The sequence below is a fragment of the Centruroides vittatus genome, unplaced genomic scaffold (genome assembly GCF_030686945.1).
Source record: "Centruroides vittatus isolate TY-2023 unplaced genomic scaffold, ASM3068694v2 contig_221, whole genome shotgun sequence".
NCBI lineage: Eukaryota > Metazoa > Arthropoda > Arachnida > Scorpiones > Buthidae > Centruroides > Centruroides vittatus.
This window is the reverse complement of record NW_027121377.1, coordinates 2,715,995-2,739,756: the sequence shown is the minus strand read 5'-3', so window position 1 is coordinate 2,739,756 and position 23,762 is coordinate 2,715,995. Positions and strand designations below refer to the sequence as shown.

The window sequence follows — 23,762 nt, the reverse complement described above, 5'->3', positions numbered from 1 at the left end:
AATAATAAAAAGTATTTGTGACGTCATACACTTTGTATTTTTGACACACGAAACTACATTTCTTATGACATCCACAATGTTCCTACATATTTTAGTAGTTAATAAGATATATATAATATATATAGATATAGACCTACAAACAAGGACAGATATTAGTGTAGGCCAGGGGTGGCCAACTTTTGTTCACATAAGATCTACTTTTTATGGTAAAAATGTGTCGCGATCGACTCGTTGTCATAGGCATAGTCTAAGTGGGGAGGGAGAAGTGTGAAATACATACTATGTTTATACACTGTTTCAGTACGAAGTGCACTCACTGCTTATGAGTCGAGTCATAACTGCATGCATACAGTTGCGTTCGGTTACAAATATAATACATTAAGTCAAGACATCGCTAGCGAGCGACTAAAATTGGCTTGGCGATCGACCGGTCGATCGCGATCTACTTGTTGGCCACCCCTGGTGTAGGTTATCAATAAATCTACATTCATATTCTATTTTTAATGTGCAGAATATCACTGCTATTTATCACGGGAAACATCTAATAATAATGCTTGAATTTTTGCCATCTTACATTTATTCTATTTGTCAACCTCTAACTCATTATCTGCTTGTAAATATGAAAATTGACTTTAATCCTTCTCTCTCTAATCTCTGCCTAACCTTTTTTAGCTCAACATTAATTACTCTCTATCTCATTTATAAACACAATATCAGTTCTGAATAACAAATACCGTAGGTCGTTTGTCACCGCATCGTGCAATAATTCATGTAATATGGCTTCGAGGCTATAAGTAACGCTAGTAAGGCAAACGTCATAGACTTAAAGCAGGAATGTCAAAGATACGGCCCACGGGCCAGTCATGGCCCGCGAGACAATTAGTTTCGGCCCGCGACATCAATTCAATAATGCTATTGTTTATTTTTTTTATCTTGATATCAAAGAAAATGTGATATTTTATACGTTTAAATATGTTACGTTTGAGTTTAACAATTTTGTTTATTATTATTGTTGTGGTTGTTGTTTTCATCGTTGTTTTTATTTTTATTTTTATTTATTTATATTTCTTTGAGATATTTATTTTATTTCATTTATTTTTGTGTTTAATTTCTTGTTTGCATTATGTTTTCTCTATTTCATCTTTTGAATTTCAAATTAAAGTCCGTCTTGGCAAGATCATTTATTGCACAATTCTCACTATTTTTCACATAAAATGCGTGTTTTCGACATTTTAGTAAATTACAGTTTATGCTTGTATTTTCAGTCTTGCGATTCTTATTTCCGGATCATTTTACAACTTGCTTCAGGCCTGTAAATTGGCCGATAATGTTTGTTTTGTAATTAAAGTTATTGCTGGAAAAGTACAAATGGTGCTTTTTTTCATGTTATTGTGAAATTTCGGGTTATTAAAAAATTGTTGAGTCAGCTACTTTTGGGCTACGTTTTAGAAAAGTTTTGGCTACAAAATCTAAAAACATCTGGCCCGCTGTCATACTCGAGACAAAGAATTGGCACTTAAGGGATTTGAGTTTGACACCCCTGCTTTAATGGTTCATGTTTCACTTATCTCTTTTCGTTTAGTACATATATTACATTAATATAACATAGCGATATTATAATTTTTGTTTACCAACTTGTATTTCGTTGAATATCTCAGAATGGGGTGTAGATTAAGAAATGAAATTTCAATTTCATAGTGTCTTTTTTAACTTAAACATTCTTAAAATGAATATGCTTATGATAATTCAATGGAATTACCCGTTTTAAGCTTTATTAATAGTTAATTTTCATCCTAGTATAAAAAAAGTCATCGGACTTCCTAATGGTCCCCCTCAACCTCCTGTTCGAGCATTGCAGGCATTTTTAAAACAACTTCTGTGGTTTTGTTTGACGACAACAACGAACTAACGCAATTTTGCTTTGTAGCAGAAAACGCTCCTCTTAATTCGAGGAAGGCTTTAAATACCGAGTAAAGACTTTCTGCCACCTGTATAACAGTAAAACAAAATCATAATTTACACAATTTCAATGAATTCAAGTGTAGATGCAATCCATCACTTACTTTAATGAAGAAGTCCTTCTTGACAACAATGAATCCCGCCATCGAAAATCCCAGAGGAGTCTTTCCGTATCTCTTCATGAAGCAAAGAATCTTCAAAAACAAAATAATACTGAATAATAATATCTGGAAAATTGTTAAAATAAATAATATAATGACAACCTTGAACTTGTACACTGCAGATAAATTACACACGGCCAATTTTCGAATTTCAGAAAAGTTGTCGTATAGCTGTTGAAAAGAAAATCATATCTGTAGTGAATAATTTTAAAATAAAAAATAAATAGATGTACAGCAATACACTACATCTAATGGGCTAATGAATTTTAGTTCAAGTCCACGCGAACATTTATTGTATCTTTTATGCAAGTAATAAGAAATCTTTACATAGATTATTAATTAAACCTCAGAGAATTGTGAACTGCGGCTGATTAATCGGGTGTGAATTTTAATAATGTAAATAAAAATAAATAAACTTGATCATGGTGTACTTACTTTCGATGTGAAATTCGACAGAAGAAACGCAAAGAAAAGTGTTCCACCCGTTATTGATAAAACTACAAACAACATTGCCAACTTTATGATGGTTGGCATCTTGACAAAGAGTGTTCCGTACAGTAGAAAACACGTTAAATACAAAAACAGTCCGTACTCAATTAAATGCAAATACTTGTGTTTTTCGTTAATTTCTTGAACGATTTCCCACATGTCGGTTTGTTTTTCGATGAATGTTTCAATTTCACTTCTAGACGTCGATCGCGGATTCATTTCTTGTAATTTCTCAGACAACTTCTCGAATCTTCGGTTGATGATCTGATATATCAAAACTTCTGCTACTTTTACCGACATTATCTGTCCTAAAACAAAGACCGTAATCAGTTGAATAAAACAACAACATACAATCGCTACAACATCGTGACAGCCTTCTTTCTTCAACACGGGATATGCGACCACAGATATGGCAAAAGAGAACGATACAGATATAAAGAATATGATGGAGAGCATAAACAAGCAAACTTTTTCTATTTTTCTTGATAACTTTTCTTCTCCGGCATAACTGCTTGTCTTCCGAACAAAGGATATTTGTGCCCGTTTCAGTATTGTGTTTTGCAGAGCCATGCACAATGCTACGAAAAGATAAACAAATTTTACCTGCATAATGCCGTCACCGAAGATTCTGAATGCCTCGATGCAAATCAATTTGATTCTAGTAAACATTGATGCCACCACCAACACCCCGATCCATATTGATACTTCCACAATATTATAGTAGATATTATAATATTTTTCGAATTTTAAGATCTCCGCCCAACAGGAACATTGGCACGGATTCACGAATTTCACTCCAAACACTAGAATTGCCATCAAGACTGGTTTCAACAGACAAGTAGGACAAGTTCTAGATTCTTTCTGTGGTTTCATAACTATGAAAAAAATTAGGCAATTAGTTATTTCTTCAATTGAAGTAGTTGACGTTTCAATAAAAATTCCTTTAACCCCGAGGTTAAACAATCGATGTGCCAGTGTTACGCGTGTGACCTGCGCATAAGAGTGTAGGACTGATAAGGCAACAAACACTCTGGAGGATTTTCTAGTGGAAAGGTTATTCTGGTGTTATACACGCGAAGAGAACCCGGAACAAAATCAGACGACCATCGACAAGTTCGAATACGCGATCAAATACTGGCGTTCCGAACACTAGCGAATGCAACGACTTCTTTCTTGTGAAATGATGCTGCATACTAGAGTGGCCCGGTTACGATGAGTAACGGGAGATTTACATTGGACGCTGGACGCCAAAGGCGGGAAAGCAAAGAAAAGCAGCAGAACCAACGAGGCGAGCTAAGTGAGTTTCGTTAGTACTGCAAGAGGTGGTAAGCGTGGAGACGAATTACAGTTCCACACTTTAGCAATGGATGGCGTTTTAAAAAAAATTGACGTGTACTGCAGTCGTGACGGTAACATTTTTTTTGTTTGTTTTATGTCTTGTGTAGCCTTATCGAAATTAAATTATACACAGGTAGTATTTTCAATGTGGAGCTTTGTAATTATTAGATGTCATTTTTTCTGCTTTGATTCAAGATGAAAACGTTGCTTTCGTTGGATAGCACTTGCCAACGGGCCTTAGCTACCGCGCACTTCCATTGGCTGATATGAAAATTTTAACTGGTTTTGTTAGGTTACGTTTGTTGACCTTTCTTCGTTGACTCTCTTTGCTTTACGTTTTGCGCCCTTTGGGTCCGGTGTAAGTCATGCTTAAGGGCTGTTTCACACTATGACCGACTGGACCAACTGGTCTGACTCCAAGTCGTGTTGCCATGGCAACAGCAGTCGGCCGACTGACTGGTCGTTCCAGTCGGACAGATTTAAAAAGTTAAATATTCGTAGTCTGGTCGGATCAGTCGGTGAGCTACAAGCAATGAGAGCTTCGAACCTACAACCAATCAGACTTTGGATTTATCCAAAGTTAGAAAATTGCAGAAGGTACAGTTTTTTCGGAAGCTTTAATAAACGAAGCCAGAAAATATCTGTGGCTTTATGATTTTCGGCGAGCCGATTATAGACACAAGATTAAAAAGAAATAATTTTTGGACGGAGATTTCCAAGAAACTAAACGTTGAAGGTACGTGATTGACTATAAAACATTCCAATAAATATTGTTGCCAAAGATATGGCCTGACGATAAATTGTAACATATTCAGAACTACAATTTCTGGATACGAATGAAATATGTTTTAAAACAATTCGAAATGCACGATCGCTTTCCATGACGGCCATGTTTTCTGTTTAAATTGAAAAACTTACCATGATTGGCTAGTGTTTTGATCTGTAACACGCGTTCCGATTGGTCCTTACAAGTCGGCCACCGACATATAATCGTACTCAGTGTGAATGCTTTTACTACTAATTGGTCCGATTATAGGATCGGTCGGATAGGACCGGTCGGTCGAGTCGGTTATAGTGTAAAACAGCCCTAAGTCGTCAGTTTGTCCTCTGCCAAATTGTCTATTTGTAAGGCGAAATCTTGTTCGAATGAAACTTTATGTAAAATTTTAGGCCAACGATATTTTTTAGTTTCTTATTTATGTCTAATATAAAATAAATGCATTCGGTATCAGAAATATCGAAAACTTACTTGAAACGTAGTTCAAGACAGTAGCTGCTATATGTAGTCCTGGCAGACAGAATTATGTACAGGGACTAACATGAATTATAAATATATTAAGTAGTGGTGTTTTAATAATCGCTAATTGATATCTGTTGAATGAGTACATAAAATTTATTTGAGCTTTCAAGAATATTGGAAGAATATCAATCACTCCAGTCCATCATCATATTTTGTTCACATCATTTACATAAATTCTCAAAAAATTTTAATTGAAGAAATTCATTTTTCGAAAATAAGAAACTTCTATGAAGAATTTTAATCATTTGCCTACTTAAATTGTGGAATTTTATTCTCTATACTTTCAAAAATGTGCTTTCAAATTGAATTGATTATATACGTAAGTTAACATAAACACCAACAAATTTATTAATTAGAAAGAACCTTAGAATGAATGAAAATATTCAAATATTCTTAATTGATTCTAGTTATGTAAGACGGTCGGGTGACCGTGGCGACACAGAAAATTTCGAATTCCTGTCCCGAATCAGTGGTTTTAATGTGGGTCTGGCCGAAGTCACAATTGATACGATTAAAAACGATGTATTTAGTGACTAGAGGACATAAATAGTAAAACAAACGAGTTACGACGTACTTGACCTCTAAAGAAATATATCAGATAGTTTTTAAAGAGTAACGTTTACTAAATTTTATTACAATAAATTAGACATAAAATATATTCATTTTTTAAAATATATATAATTTTATCATGACACATGTGTGCTATATTTGTTTCTTAGTTTTATACAATAAATTTTCATTCTTATTTACATTTGTGATATTGTAGATTGTTCATTAATAAAATGGACAATCTACAATATCACAAACTGTCTACTACGAAGAATGAAGTATTTGGCAAAGAAAAATAGCATTACGATTATATCTGTGATATTGACCACCAGCGGATGAGTGGATAATCGCTGGACACCGGTTTGTGGTCATCGTTTAGTGTCTCACGAACGGACACTCGATGTGGGTGCTATCGAAGGCGAGGGAACATCGTAAGAATGATTTAGAATTTCTTCTTTACCATCTCTTGGATCGTAAAAAGAAATTCTAAACCATTCTTAGATTGTTCTAAACCAATTTCTAAACCATAGTCACGAGATGTATTATCATAAAACGACCTTTTACTAGAGATGAATCTGGTATCAAAACAGGTCTTACAGATCAGGGTGTAACGCCTATTCGAGTATCAACATCCCCGTAATAAAAAAGTTATGCTAAATAAGCATTTCGTCCATACATTTAATTTACCAACACTATCATTTACTGTTACTGCAGGTTATCTGTGTTGCAGTTTTCGTCCATACTTTCCAAATCTGCTTTGCTGCTTCTAAAGTGCTTTAAACATCTTGCTGAAGAACAGCAGTATGTCCCAACAGTGCCAACTATACTGTGAACTAAAACTGCGTCAATTATAAAAACAAGCCAACAACGACTTGCTTAACTTTCCCGGCAGCTTTTGGTGACGCCAACTGTTATGATATTTTATTTTTAAGACCTTTTATATTTTTAATTATTATAAAACGGCAAAAAGCTTAATTTGGAGAGTAGGGTTGCTTTTTATTAATTCTATATGGCAATAACCAGTAAAATCGTCATTAAGTCCGACCCCACTTATGGTTTCAATGCACACAACCCCCTTTATCGCCCCACCCTTCGATCTTCAATCATGAAAATTTAATAACATCGATCTTTCTAATAAACAAACCTCCCTGCAAAATTTCGGAAATTTTCGACGAAAGCACATGAGTTATTAATAAACACAATATAAATTGTTAGTAACATATAGCTCTTTTCTCACTGCAAACTACAATAATTTACCCAATATTAGTAAAAAAAAAAAAAAAAAAAAAAAATGGATATGGGCTTAACTTTGATAAACTCCAAAGCCACCCTAAAGTTTTTTTTTTTTTTTTTTTTTTTTGTAACGTTTAAAATCTATACTATCTTAACACATGGTTTAACATTTTTATACATTTCCATAAATAAGTGTATATAATTCTCATCATTCCCTTTTCCTCCCGATTCAGAGAGTTCTCGGAATCCCGAAGACATTCCATATTAATAATGTATATACAGGCTTAACTATAAATTTTTTGTCTACGTTTTTTTGCCCTTACAGAAAAACTCTCAAAAATATTACAAAATGTAAAATATATAAATATTAAAAAATTAAAAAATTAAACAGAAATTATAAGCAAAAAACAAACAGTTTAATCAATTTAAAGTCTAAAATCGTGAAAGTGACAGTTAATATAAATATAAATATTAATTACATTTAGGAATAAATAATTTTCAAAAACCGATTTAAAATACTATTTATATGCATTTCCTTAAAAAAGACAAAAGAAATATCTGAGTTAAAAACGAGAAAATTTCATATATTAAAAGAATTTCCAATGTTCACAGCTATCTCTCCCTATGCTTCAGCCAAACTTACGCCTAGACGCGATCGAAGCGCTCGAAGTGACAAAAATATTTATTACGCCAGCATTAGAACAATGATTAGTATGTCTATTGACTCTGTTAATACTAAGTGATTTCTACTAGAGATAGACGTTAGGCGCGATCTCTTCTCTAAATTAATAATTATAATTTAATAAATAATTTAGAATGAATCATCTGGAAGAAAATTATTAATTTATTTAAATTATTAAAATTATAATTGTTAATTTAGATAAGAAATGGCGCCTAACGTCTATATCTAGCAGCAAATTACTTAGTATTAATTATTATAATTAGCGGATTTATAGCCAGAGTATTTACAGCGATAATTTGCCTATGTATCTTTTGCATTTAGTGTTTGTTAAATTTAATTATTATTATTATTTTTTTTTATAATTTCATTTACGTGATGTTAATTAGTTGTGAGACTTTTTGAAAACATAATTAAACCATTAAAAATGTAATTTCGATTCGGTCTTGACGTATTTTGGAAGTTCCAGGAAGCTTCGGTCTTATATATTATAAATCAGTGAAAGTTATTTAAATCGAAATTACATTTATAGCTCTTGGAATGTGACATAGAGTTGGAACGTTTATGCAAATTTTCACGGCTTTTTTTTGCTCTTTCCATTCTGTGGCAACAAGAGAGCCCCTTTTAACAAGTCCATTATGGGTTTGGCCAGACCCACAATGTGGCGGCCGGGTAGTGAGGGACGGGGACCGACACATCTGGTCGGATCATCCCCCGAAAAATAATTCAGGATTTTTCGTTTGGGTCTTCCAGAGCGGTAGGCTTCCATCTTGACCGCACCGCCATCAAGGTCGCATGTCACGTGATAAAACACACGTTTGCTCCGCCCATTCGCCATTTTTGTGGTAGTTTTCGCTCGCTTAGCTTGCACGTGGTTTGTTGTTCGACGTCTTTTTTTAGTTTAAACGTACAAAAATACTGCAGTTCTATTATCATGGATTAAGTTAAAAAAGAATTTTTTCTTGCGGGCTATTCTAGCAGTCTAACAGGACGAGATGCAGCTCTATACGAAGAGAAAATTTCGTTATGTCAAGGCGATCCATACGAAGCCAGTTTATCAGACTAAGTCGTAGATCAAGAGTTGTGGCCGAAAGTAGAATTTGGTGATATTATAAACTATTTGGTTTTGACAACAAATTTCTACACCCTGTCACAAATGAAAGCTTATAAATCTTTAGAGGCCCATAACTATTTAACAAGTGGCTGGGTTTCTCCTGATATAAAAGTAAAAGTAATGAATATCAGCGAAATAATATTGCTTGGAAAGATATGTTTTCTTTTGTTTGTACGTAAAACTCGTGTTTTTACGTATTTCTTAACTAAGAATTTATGTCTGAAAGTAAAAAAGTTTAATTAAAAACAGCTGTGGCAATTTTTTTAATTCAAATTGTTCCTTTATTTTCTAGTTGAAATTAGCTATATAATAAGCCTACTTGCTTTTAGTTTTAACGTGTAACGTTTATAAGTTTGCACTAGCTAAAGCTTGAAATTACATTAGTTATTCATTTATAAATGCACTATACCGAAATAAATTAATATAAGCAAATCAGTAAACTCTTTTAGGTTTTAAAATATAACTTAGTGTTTATTAATGTAAATATTGAAATGAAATGGTTCTGACAAACTCTTGTATTGATATTCACTGTATTCGTATCGAAATTTTTTCCGGTTAATTCTGGAGAGCCATGCAGTTTCCTTCGTCGTGAAAGCTTCTCAGTTTGGGATCCTTGATGACAAATAATGCCGGGAATTTTAAAAAATGATGCTCCTTTGTTCTTGAGTGAACTAGCATCACACCCAATTACACAACAAATCACCATAGTGATATACGCGACGAAAAAAAACAACACAAAAACTCCAGTTAAAGCGCACGTGAACACACACAAAACGTAAACAAGTCACAAAGAGTCACAAAGATGGCGCTGGATAATTGCGCATGCTCATGACGTCACTCGTGATGTCGACATGAAACCTCTCTATACAAGTAAACTGGTTTCGTATACGGTGTAATACGATATGCACATTTAGATTTTATAAATTATAAAAAAAGTTATGTTTAATTTTATAGAAGGCGAGACTTTAAAACAAAAAAAAAAACACTTGAAAAGAAATTAATTGATAATTAAATTTCGCAGAGGATTTTAGAAATTTATACCAAAAATTACAACGTTTTATAGGCGTTTAAACTAACGATATTTAATTAGTTATTCTGTAGTTTTTTTTTTAATTCTTTCCGCCCTGTGGGCACTAAGAGGGCCTCTTTTAGTAGGCCCATTATGGGTTCGGCCAAGCCCACAATGGGGCGACCGGGTGGTGAGGGACGGGGCCCGACATATCCGAACGGACCACCCCCGAAAAATTCCTGGGGATTATTCGACCCGTTCGGATTCGATCCCGGGTCCCCCAGAGCGGTAGGCTGCCACCTTTACCGCTCGGCCATCCGGCCGTTATTCTGTAGTTAAACCAGTAGACGTCACCTTTGGATATCGCCAGGAAAATGGTTCTTGGAATGGAGTTGCAAAGAGGCTAGCAAATAAGGTAAGAGAAAAACAAATGAAAAGTTCTATAAATATTATTTAAAATATAATGATTATTATAATATATGACAAAGAAATAAAGGTTTTTCGATTGAAAAAATATTTCACTCAATTCGAAATACTTCTCTAAGAACTTTTATGTTTCTCGAATAGACTAGTTTTAGTGTTGTTTTCGTAAATATTTATAACAGTTACTGACAGCAGAAAACTGTAAAATAGCGAAAATATAACGTAAGACATTATAAAATAGAAAAATAATTTGTTAGAAGGTACTACGCAGCGCATCACCGAGTACTGGATGTAGGTTTGTTCAGACCAATGGCTGGCCACAATTTTGTGTGTATCGTTCACGTTTCTACCACCTAAATAGAGTCATCCCGGGAAGAATCTTTTCCTTAGCAGCTGTCCTTACATTGCATTGGCTTTTCCCATCAAGGCAAACCAAAACTTCTCCACGGGCTTTGCATATCAACCAGTTTCTATCGAATTACAGTAATATAACATGTCACAATATATGAATATTTACAGGAAAATTCTAAAAAACCCAATGAATACAAAAGTAAAAATTGTTATATATAAAGTATCTCCCAATAAGGACCCAAATTGGAAAAATTTGATTCATTCTGGATCTTAATTTTTATCAAGCGCATTTTACTCCCCGAATTCTTTTTACTATTTTCACCCTGTGGACACGAAGAGCACCCCATTTAGCAAGCCCATTATAAGTTCGGCTAGGCCCACAATGAATGATGGTTGACATTTCTGGTCGGACCACTACCCGAAAAATATCTGGGAATTTTTCGGCCTGTCTGGATTTAATCCCGGGTCCCCCACAGCGGTAGGCTGCCAGCTTAACCACTCGACCATCCGGCCTAATTTACTTTCCCGGGTGTTATATAACAGCAGGAAAGTTATGGCGATCGTCAAAAATTGACTTCCCAGATTTTTACATTTTTGGACTCCGAGAACCTCGAAACGTCAAGAAATTCAAAAAATGATGGTGTTTTTTTATCTCTAAGTATGGATACTTTTACGTGTTGGGCACGAATTTGTCTTTCACTTTGAAGCTTAACTCCCGTGCGTGTTGCCAAAATATTTCTGAAATTTTGCGCGGAGGTTTGTGCATTAGAGAGAATGTTTCTAGAAATTTTCAGGAAAATCGGACCGTTGGTTGGGGCATGAAGGATATATTTCAAAATGCTTCCAAGTTTTGAATTGGTTGTTTGCTGTACAAATTATTTTATCAAATCAAAACTCATCTTTACCTTAAAAATTAAGCCTTTTATTATAATTTTAATATAAAATTTCTATTTAAAGTAAAATCTCAAAAGAGATGGCCCCACACACAATTATTTAAACTTTGCTAATATGTTTCTTGAAAGTAAATATTTTTCGCAGGGAAAGTAATGCGACTCATTGCTGGATTTTTTAAAATGGGATTTTAAAGTTAAATTATTGCTATAATTATTAAGTCAGATAAGAGATAACGCCTAACTGAATATCTAATTATTAAAAATGGCGAAACAAGTAAAACGGCAAGGCCGATTTTTGGGACAAAACTGTTTCAGAGACTCAGGGCTCGACACGATCGTTCAAACTTCGCCGGCCTCGGTCACACCATCCACCAGGCATTTTTGATGAAATTAATCTATCCAATGTCGAAATTTCTATCTGCTGCGTGTCGCTTCGGGTTGAATTTTTGTCGATGCCTAACAAAAATTTCCCGTTTTTGAAAAAAATAATCGTGGCTATTGTATCGTCCTAAATAAAACAAACAAATTAAATACAGTGGATGATCGATTAACGAACAGTTCGCTTAACGAACAAATCGCACAACGAACACTTTCACGAAAGATTTTTTATGTTCGGATAACGAACACACGTTTGGATAAATAACATCTCACAGAACAAACATAAGAAGAAGCGACGTAAAATAATGAATACCGATTGTTCTTCCCTCGTCTTCAGGCAACAATTCGAAACTTTTCGGAGCGTGGGAGACGTCTACTCGACGCTCAACCTGGTATATACTGATCGGATAGCATTCGTCCTAAGTTTGAAACTCTCCCTTGTATTCCGGTCTTTTATTTTTCTGACAGAAACAATTTTTTTATAGTATAGTACAGTTGGTGATCGGTTAACAAACATAATCTGTTCCAAGACTTTTTCGTTATCTGAATTGTTCGTTAACCGATTATCGATTTACCATAGATTTTTTATGGGAATTTGATTAATTCGTTCTGGAAACCCCCAAAAATAAAAAAATATATATACTCTCTTACTACGTTTATTTATATGTAATAATAAAAATACATATATACACAGTGGCGTGCCATCATTGGAAGCGGTGGAAGCGCCGCTTCCACCTTCCAATGACCTTCCTTGTAGTTTCTAAAATATAAATTTTCATATTTTAACGTACTTTGAATCAATTAAAATTAATATTTTAATATAACTGCATTATGTATACATGTGAAAAAAACGATAAGATTGCTATTGTGTATTCGAATACCAGTGGCGGAATGGAAGCGCTTACGAAACAGCTTCCACGACGAGAATAACTGAATGGTGTAAAGCAGCCAGAGGGCATTGGCGCATGGGCTTTACAAAGCACCAACCTCACCCGGTTCAGCTAGTGGAAGCTACACACGTATAACGATTCCAACGATCCCTGAGCCACTGGCACGGAGCTATCTGACTAAGTGAATTGTTTAAGAGTTAAAAAGTAAAGGGTATTGAATGTTATTTTTATGTATGTTTTTTTTTGCAAAGTTATATTTGATTATAATTTTCTTTTAATTATACTGTAATTATATTGACAGATTTTCAGACATAAAATCTTTAGAATTTTTATCACTTTTAGAAGTTTTTCATAATATTAAAATTATTAACAATTTTTCCAAGCGTGTTTTAATTCTTTAAATTAAGTAAATTTTATGGGAAATTTTTTAATTTATCTAAATTACGTAGTGAATCGCAATATTCATATTCGTGCCCCGGATTATATTGACAAGTAACTCTTAAACATAAAACATATTATAATTAATGTCGATCCGAACAAATACGTACTAAAAGAATTATATCATTTAATATCATAAATTTTTATGGTACCATCCACCAGTGTGTCTGTTGAGCGCAGTTTTTTGACCACGATGCAAATTCATACATTGGCCAGGAACACTCACTCGGTCGGAGGAAAAATTGTCGTCGCTACCGTTGCTTTCGATAGAAAAAGCTTTTAAATACGTTGATGCAGTCGACGACCAGTGACTTTTATGATAAAGTAATTAATGACTTTGCGGAAAAAATCGCCAAATAGAATTAATTTATAAAAAATTAAAAAAAACAAGTTTTTCTATCATTGTTTGTATCATGTCAATTTGTATTATGTATGTATTATTTGTATTTTAGAACTGAAATACATAAATTGTTTATTTTTGTCATTTCCAGTATTTGTTTAAAACTTTTACGGAAATGTCACGTACCGGACAGGTCTAATCTGTCACGAAAGACGCGAAAAAACGGCTAATTTAGAAAAAAATTTATTAGTTTAAAAAAACATAGGTAAAAGTCGTTTGTAGTCAGACAACCATTGTTTATATCAAAATGCCAGGCAAAAACCATAAATCGCGGAAGGAAGTTGTCCTATGATCAGTGGAAGGTCGAATTCATCTTCGATTTTGACTTTTTTCCTGCTCCAGGTAAGAGTCTCGTTACGTTTAGTAACGAGGGACCAACCACTCGGGAAGCGTGATTGAAAGAGAATGACCAATCAAATGGACAAAAGAAAGAACGGAGATTGATATAATCTCCGACAATCGAGGACACCTGGCACTCGGTTAACGTTCCGAATAACCAAAACGCCGTGTGTCAACGCGCAAAAAAAAAAAAAAAAAAAAAAAAAAAAAAAAAAAAAAAAACAGTTTCTCGTCTATTGTGCCAACCTGTAACCCGTGCCACTTCGGACTTAGACCGTGTCCCCGACACCAACAGAGGAAGTTTCCCCGTGCCCTACAGATTCGCCAATGCCACTGTCTCCCGGGCCATCTTCGATCGACCATCAAAGAACCACATCGACGCCCAGGATGTCTTAACGGCTGATTGTCCTAAAGCAAACTATTTTGTACATAGTATATGTTTATTTTATGTTTCTTTTTTGTTGGTTTTTGTCAGGTACGTCTCTTCCGCCACCTCGCACGTAGGAATGGACCCTAGGCCATCACTGACGCGCAATTAACTGATTGCCCCTGGAAATAGGCTTCTTACAAAAACACAGCTTCCCTATCATCAAATGTCACGGCACGCCACTGATATATACACAGTCTTGCATTTTTATTAGTCATGTTTTTTCCGTTTGTGGGGGGTATAGAATCTGTCTAATGTCAATTGCTTTTTTCTCTTCGGGATTTTCCAGAAGTAATTAATATCATTGTAATTGTACAGATCCCTGAGCCTATTAATCTCAACCTGGTTTGGATGCCATTCTAAGACCGTCGTTCTGACATCCTCCACTTCTTCAAAAAAATGTTTAATAGCAGATATCGGCATTAATCCTCTTTTTCAGAAGAAAACATATCTCGCCGAGTTTCTTGGTGTTCTTCATTCAAGAGTTCTTGGCATTCTTCTGTCGTCAGATCAGTTTCAGGTTCCATTATGAGCTCTTCAATGTTCTTTATTTCTCAGATGTGATTTTTGTTACTCCTTAAGCTGCTCGAGTCTTCTTGATAATACAGTATCTTTCTTAGATAAGATTGAACTGCGGCCTACTGTAGACCTGTTCGAGCCATACTGCCCAGCGACATCAGACATATTCTGCCCACTCTCTACCTTTGTTATTATACTTTCACCTTTCGAAAATCAAAACCGACGCAAAACTTAACGAGTGCCCGCCCGACAGTCTCGCGAATACTATAAAAAAATTATTTTTGTCAGGAAAATAAAAGGCTGGAATTACGAGGGAGAGTTTCAAAGTTCGAATGAATACTATCTGTTCGGTATATACCGGGTTGAGCGTCGATGTCGACGTCTCCCGCGCTCCGAAAAGTTTCGAATTGTTGCCTGAAGACAAGGGAAGACCTCTGAGAGCACTTTCCGATGTATGTGGCGTTGTCGAACGGCGGGTCTTGTCCTCGTGCGCGGTTGTAGGTCGTGTCTTGGAGAGTTCGTTTTTAGAGTAAGTCTTCTCTTCGGACAATGAAACGCACTTTCTTATGACAAACGCACCTTCTTTGTGAAAAAACCACCTTCTATATGGCAACCACCTTCATTATGACAAAAACGCCCGGAACCACGGGTGTCTTCACCTTTTGAGTGAGAATTCAGTCATGTGGTCGTCAGTTGTTTACACCACAAAGGTTACATTTGCAGGTGTGCTAGCTCGGGGATGACTTGCATTAATATAATGGAGTCGCTTTCGCAACTGTCTGTCAACTTTCCTATCCGTTTGTTGATAGTAGAGCCGCCATTCGATCCGAGTCCATGAGAGGTTTTTTCTAAACGCTCCGACGGAGATAATATAACAATTTTCTTAAAAATGGATTTTAATATGTATAAAAATCGTGGATCTCACACTATTAATTATTTCTGAAAAATCCTGAAGAAGAGAGAAAAGCAATCGACATTAGACAGAATCTTTAACCCCCATAAGTGGAAAAAACATGACTAATAAAAATGCAAGACTGTGTACACATGTATTTTTATTATATAAACGTAGTAAGAAAGTATATATTTTTTATTTTTTGGGATCTCCAGAACGAATTAATCAAATTCCCATAAAAACCTATGGTAAATCGATAATCGGTTAACGAACAATTCGGATGGTGAACAAACTCTTGGAACGGATTATGTTCGTTAACCGATCACCCACTGTATATAATAAATGTAAAAACAAAAAAAAATTATATTACGGAAGTTGTCGAACTATGTATCCCCCGTTTCTTTATGCAGTGCTCGAGAAGCGCTTTACAGCGAACACACTAAAACTGGTTTCTAATTGGCCAACACTGCTCGTGACGTAATTTCGCTACACTAAAGAATAATTCAATAAATTTCGCTTAATTCAAACGAAATGTCTTAAAAACCTCACAAACCTCTTGAGAAGTTATCTCTCAAATCGTACAGCAGGTTTTTATACTAACAACTTCAATATAGAAATTAAAGTAACGAAAGGTTGCCCACAAGGGTCAAGAAGTGGCCCAGGCCTATGGAATCTGGTACTGGACGAGCTGCTAGAACAAACTACCAATACAGAAGAACTCAATATACAGGCGTACGCGGATGATACCTTACTGATGATATCGCATAAAAACTGTGTCCGCGTAGCAGAAATCGCAAATAAAGCCTTAGAACAAATTGCGAAATGGAGCGATAAACATAAATTACCGATAAACTACAAAAAATGCGAAGCTATTGTAATGACCAGAAAGAACAAAAGAAGCCAACTAAAAAGAGCAATAGGAGTTAAACTCAATGGAAACAATATAAAAAATGTACAACAAATGAAGTATCTTGGAATATACCTTGACAGAGCACTAAATTGGCAATATCATGTCAACCAAATGTACAAAAAAACTATTGAGAAATCTAATCAACTAATTGGTATTACAAGAAACACATGGGGAATGGATCCAAGAAACACCAAGCTCATCTATCTACAGGCCATTGAGCCAGCCATATTGTATGGGGTACAGGCGTGGAAAGAGGCTCTTAATAATACACACATAAAGAAAAAATTGTTGTCAATTCAGAGGAAATCTGCTATTAGAATTTGCAGAGCGTACCGAACAGCGCCCACTGATGCGCTATTAACTATTGCAAACTTATCCCCAATTCATTTAAAGGCAAAACAATTTATTTGGAATTGGTTTATATTGAATAATAACCTTAAGCAATACTCGGAAGATGAAATAACAGACCTCCAAAAACTTGATAACACGAAAAATTTGACAAATGTCATACAGCAAAACATTGATTACAGACCAAAAAGTACAAACGCCATGATTGACCCTAGGGAAAAACGCCTCTTTGAAGTCAACTTGGATTTCAGTAATACCACCCATAGTGGAAATCAACATCTCATTGCTTACACGGACGGATCAAGAAATGATCAAGGAGTAGGATCAGGCATTGTCATCAAGAACAAGGACAAGATCATATACCAAGCTTCACTAAGATTAGCGAATGAATGTTCCATCATGCAGGCCGAGCTTTGGGCAATTTTTAAAACAATCTCTTATGTGAACAACTTTCCCTCTGATACTCACAGAAACCTAATCATTTATACAGACAGCAGAGCAGCCCTCTACACTCTCAACAACAAAAAGACTAAATCAGCCCTTGCAACAGACCTAATAAACTTAACAAACGACACGGGACGACACAAGGAAATTATATTCAACTGGATCCCCGGACACAGAGGATATGAGGGAAACGAATTAGCGGACAAGCTAGCTAAAAAAGCAATTAAAAACTCCAACATTACTTACTCTAAACTCCCCATCAGTTTCATTAAAAACTACGTCATACAAGAAACCAACATCTTATGGCAGAGGGAGTGGAACGAATCCGCAACTGGTAGACAATGCTACAGATTCATCCCATCAATAGAAAAAAGACAACAGAAAAAATCATTCAAAACAACTTTCGAACTTACGCAATGCTTGACAGGCCACGGAGCCTTTAACACATACTTACATCGTTTTAAGAAGAAAAGTTACAACCATTGCAACATAGATATAAACTGCGAAGACTCAGTAGACCACTTCTTATTCGAATGCACAAAATATCATGAACACAGAATGAACTTTGAGAGAGTTTGTCTTCAGGAGGGTCACAATTGGCTACCCAAAACACAAGACTTGTTCGCCTGTGACAAATTACTAAAAGCCATGACAAAATTCATACGAGATAGTAAAGCACTAATACCACCAATTATAGAAAACCGAGATAATGATCAGAACGACGACGAGAATCAAGATGACCACAACAACTAGGAACAAGAAGATCAAGACGACAATGATGAACAATAAAACACTCGACGAAAACGACAAAGACAACAATGCCAACCATGACTTTGACAAAATGAAAACATCACAACTATAACGACGCCCACAACAACAAACACAAATGAACAAAACCACGAAAACCATGACAACTAAGAAAACGAAGATCAAGATATCAGATACAACAACCAAATGAGCAGAGTAACAACGACGATGACGACGACGTTACTAACTGGACCTACTTGTGTAAATAATGTACTGTACATAGTGTAAATTGTAATGTGATTGTTGGCAAACCAGCCACTAACATAGTCAATTAACTATGTTATTTATGTAATTTCTATTTGTAATTGACTCCAATATACTTTAATTGTTTTCTTTTAATAAAAGCGAGGCAGACGCCCATGGGGTCCCTTGGGCTTAAGGTTGCTTATTTCACACTTTCCTTTCCTCCTTTATTTCCTCTTCCTCTAATTCTACTTTTTATTACTTCTTCCTTCCTTATCATACAGGGCAAAGTCTGTTGCTTACACAGACAGCCCTTCTTATCTTTAAATATAAATAAATAAATAAATAAATTTCGCTACACTCTCGCTGCATAAAGAAACGCGGCCTTAATAAATTATAACGACTAGCGCCATCTAGTTTCAAAAACGTCCAACGTTGGCATTTCTAACTTCCCAACCACATACGCATGCGGAAATCTCGCACTCTTGCCTGTTTGTACAAAGATGTTGCCATTTTGTATTTTATTTTGACTCGGTTCTCGGTCCCCCGAGTACCTACAAGTTTGATTTTTTTATGTACGCATGATTTGGGCACTTAATACTTTGTGCCAAATTGCAACTCTTTACATCAGTGGTTCTTAACCTTTTAATACTCACGGCCCATCAAATATTTCATAATTTTTTGTGACCCCCATTTTTTAAATAATAATTTATATTTTTTAAATTATCTATAATTGATTTTTTTATTATTGCTTTATTTTTTATATAATAAATGTAAATTATAACTTTATTATTTCATTATCTATTTAAATAAGATTTAAACTTCATAATTAAACATAAAAACTCATTAATTTTTAACAGAAAATAAAATAAGAAACGTCGGTAAATCGATCCAAAGTCGATGCTAAAACTAAACTAAAACTAAAACTAAAACACCCACAACTTTTCGTAAAAATTTTGCATATCTTTTGCAAAAATATTTAAATTTTCAAAGCCTACTGTTTTTCCTAATTTTTAAAATTCCAAGCATTAATAGTTTCTTAGAATTGCTTTCGAATAAAAGTAGTAAATACTGCGGTGTAAGTAGCATATTTGCATTTATTTCTTCTGTACTAACAAAGTTGAATGTAGGAAGAAATGAAAAACACTAAATAGGAAAACTTCATCTTTCTTATTTCACTTCTCAATACGATATTCGGTTATACAACAATTTTCTTTTTATTATATTCTGAAGGAAATTTTGCATAATTTGGCGACCCCCGGCAAACTTCTTATGGACCCCCAGGGGGCCCGGCTCCCCTGGGGTCCATAAGAATCACTGCCTTACATGTTCCCTTTATACTTCCAAGATGTGCACCCGTGACGGTACCGCGATTTTATAAACAAGACATAGTCTTGTCAATAATAGCTCGATTAATTACGGCGAATTTTTTAAATTTTGGGTGTACTTGTTAATGTAAATCTTAAAATAAAACAGGCGGTTAAAGTGTTAATGATAAATTAGGTAAAAACGAGAAGTTACGATATTTTAAGTTTTCAATAAATGAATTTAAATTTAAGTTTTACTCTTTTAAAGTATTTTTTATGTAATAAAATTGCATCGTGCAATGAAGAGAAAAATAGATTTACTTTGCTTTTTGGAGCGTCGTACATAAAGAACAATTACTAATTTCCATATTTTAATACGCAGGAAGCAGATATAGGTTATATGGCCTTGTTTGTCAACTACGAGCGATTTACTATTGCAGATGTTTCTTCTACCGTAATGTTTCAGCGGATCGGTTTTGTAATAAGAGCACCGAAAAAGTTTCCAAATTGGAATTCTATCGTAAAACCTTTTTCTACAGAGGTAAGTGTGCCGAATAAATATACAAAATATTATACTATAATCTGGATTATCGAACATACAAGATGGCCATAATTCGTTTTCCTATTTAGAACATTCCGTAGCTTTAACCAATAAGCGGTTTGACACTAAAATTTGCATACAGACTACTCAAAGGATGCGAAAAAGGATTTTGCAAAAGGTGTGTTTCGGAAACTTCCACTAGAGAGAGCTTTATAGGAAACTACACTATGTGTATTTGTTCCGTAGAAGACATGTCTTATGCGGAAGCCGTTTACTAATTTAAGGAATGTTGCTCCATTGTTCGGGTATAAAAATTGAATACAATACAAAAATGCACATTACTTTTTTGCTTCTAGTGCCAAAAATGTAATTGGTTTTACTGACTTTATTCGTTATGTTTAAAATGATGAATTAAAATGACAATGTAGAATTAGTCTTTGTTATTTACTGTGTCAAGTTTTGTGTAATTTGTGTCATTAGCTGTTTCCCTCATTGGTTACTGATACGGAGTACTATAAATAGGAAAATTTTAATTATGGCCACCTTGTATTATGAGTGTATGTTGCACTGAGTGATACGTTATGGTGAAAAGATAAAATATATATATAAACAAATATTAAAAGTTTTGTCACATGGTTGTTGCCCCGAACTCTTAGACTGCACTTAATATGCTTGTTTTGAAAACTATTGATCAAAATTTCGAATTTTTATGCTTCTTGTACTCTTTAATGTGTTTCGACATAGTGACACCCCTTCAATTTAACGTCATACAATAAAGTCCGATCGTTGCAATCGTTACAGATATGGTTCGTGTTACTATCGACAATGTTCGTATTTGGGCTAATTTTGCACAAAGTAGTAGAAGATGACTTCGTCGTAGACGACGTAAACATATATTGGCCCAGAAGCAAAATATTCTGGAATTTGTTTGGCACGTTTGTTTATCAAGGTAATTATATAAATTAGAAGAGAAAAGTTTGCTTTTTATTATAGTATGCTTATAAAACCAAATAGGTATTGAATTGAAGGATATAAAAAGGATTCCTTCGAGATTGCTGATTGGAATCTGGTGGCTGTCGATTGTCATTTTAGTGTCTAGTTACAGTGGAACTCTAATGTCTATCATGACATATCCCCTAATGGAACGTGTACCTAAAAATTTCAAAGAACTGGCTGCTGCAGTTACAAGGGGTGAATATAGTTGTGGAGCTACAGGTGGAGAAGCCATATGGAGTGCCATTGTGGTAAGTGGCACTTACGCTTTTTTTGTTATATTTAAATGTTTTCTTATATTAAGTCAATTATTCTATTTTAAGAATTCAAAATCTGAAAATATAAAAATAGTCAGAAATAACATCATCAACAATGGCAATTTTTTGTCCATGTCTGAATGGACCGAAGCAGTTCTTAAAGGACAATTTGCTTTCGTATGCAATAGTGATAGTTTAAGACAGTTTGTCAAGAAGAAGGATCAAAATAAATTCCTGGTTTCCGAAGATTCTTTAATGACATTTGTTCAGGCTTACGCGATGAGAAAAAAATTCCCTTTCAGAAAGGACCTAAGCAAAGTGTAAGGAATTTTTAAAGAAATTTCTTCAGGAAAAAATTATTGGTATAATTAATAATTGTGATTTTTACAGAGTAACTCGTTTGTTTGAAGCGGGAATTGTTGAAAAAATCGATTATGCCACGAAGGAGAAATTGATAGACTTCCCAGAATTTCAAAGTCTATCGATGGATGACCTTATAAGCCCATTGTTATTGCTCATTTCAGGTTACATGCTTTCATTTATTTGCTTGTCTCTCGAATTCTTCTATGCCAAAGTGCTAATTAATCTTAAATTCTGCGATAAATCTTAATATACTCGCTTAAATGTAGCTTTTTGTTTCATATGATGATAATTTATATTTATCTTGCTATAAAAGAACTAAATGAAAACTAGAAATTTCCAGAACTTATAGAATAAGTAAGGTTGTTGTAGTTTACATACGTACAAATCAGTTTTATTTATTTTTTACTCATAAAAGAATAAACACGATTATTACTCTTTACGAGCTGCACAATGCATTTTAATGATCTGTATGTCAACATGTCGCTTTATGGAGAAAAGTATTGCAAGATGGAGTGCAGCCTAGAGTTAATAAATATTAAAAATCTTTTACATAACATTCGATAATAAATTTTATATCGTACATAATGATATTGAATAATAAAAGAAGTAGAGTATTGGCGTAGGCAATACCGCCATCCTCAGTAACTAGTTTGCTGTGAACATCAGAAATCTTGTGACATTGCCAGTACGTTGTATGTACAATACAAGTACAAAAATATGCAATTGAAATCATCAGGCCGCTTTTCCATGTTGTTTTCAGTGTGTTTATTACTATGCGTTGATACTGATACGATGTAATTTTTGTCTGTCAGAAAAATAGGGATACGTGGACTTTACAATCTCTTTTGTTTTCATCAGTATTGTCTCGCGAAGCTGTTTATTAATGTATAAGTTACCATGCTATACTGGGGTAATGGCAACATATTAATAGGAATTACCACGTGTAAGCGTTAAAATTTTCCAAGATGCCACTTGCAAAAACTTGGGCTGGGAAGTTTAACATAAAGTGATTGTGACTGATATTTCATTCTTATCAATATTCGCTTCAAATAATGATAATTGCAATAAGCAACTATCGACTGTTTTGGCTGGGACCTAAATAAATATTGAAGAATTTACATTACTTTTCTGAAACTGTTAGGTAATGCTGGTACAGTAGATTATGATGGCATTTCCATAACGTGTGGCGGAATTACTCCAATTGGTAGGATACCACCATCATTCTACAAATTTTTTCTTTTTTCTAGCTTATACAGAAGTTTTCGTGGCTGCCTTATCAGTATTCTGCAAGGACCACTTTTTTCTTAGAGTGGCACCAATTCCCACTTTTCTCTAAGGAAATATTAAATTTTGAGCATCAAACACAAGACCGTGTTATTTATTAAACACTTGGCACTTTTCCACTTCTATTAGTTGAGACGAGATTTTATTTCACTCGTTTCGGGCATTTCGCCCCTCTTCAGTCAACTAATAAAACAATATACAACATTTCAAGTAATATAACACACACTAACAGATACCACAAAAATTAATTTAAAACGTACCGTTAGTTCCTCGAACTCAAGGGTGCGCGTGCATAGCACAATTTGGACCTCAAAGTTACAGCAACAAATGTAAATGTTCTACGTACGGCTAATTAAATTGTAAAATTTCTTTTAAAATATATAAACATACAGGCTTATTTTATACATATCGGTATATTAAACATATTCGGTATCTTACTTTTTTAAAATCGAACGCAATAGATCTTTAATCTTCTTTTTACTAACTTTTTTCTTTTCTTCATTGTTGTTTTATCTTGACATAAAGCAATAAACGTTTGGACCTG

At 34.5% G+C, this 23,762-nt stretch overlaps 1 protein-coding gene and 1 long non-coding RNA gene across 2 annotated transcripts in view; both read left to right on the top strand.

Annotated features, from left to right (window-relative positions):
* Nucleotides 1–23,762, top strand: part of LOC136970888 (uncharacterized) — a 169,326-nt gene that overhangs the window by 84,411 nt on the left and 61,153 nt on the right. The gene's annotated exons all lie outside the window — the stretch shown is intronic.
* On the top strand, nt 21,224–21,910 carry LOC136970922 (uncharacterized). The gene is made up of 3 exons (XM_067265421.1): nt 21,224–21,270; nt 21,336–21,565; nt 21,638–21,910. Exons 2-3 carry the CDS (start codon nt 21,437–21,439, stop codon nt 21,893–21,895), a joined length of 387 nt encoding a protein of 128 aa, XP_067121522.1. The 5' UTR covers nt 21,224–21,270; nt 21,336–21,436; the 3' UTR covers nt 21,896–21,910.

Coding starts and splice junctions, on each gene's coding strand:
- LOC136970922 (XM_067265421.1), top strand. CDS start 21,437: ATGTCTATCATGACATATCCCCTAATGGAACGTGTACCTAAAAATTTC. Junction 21,566..21,637: donor CCATATGGAGTGCCATTGTG/GTAAGTGGCACT, acceptor TTCTATTTTAAG/AATTCAAAATCTGAAAATAT.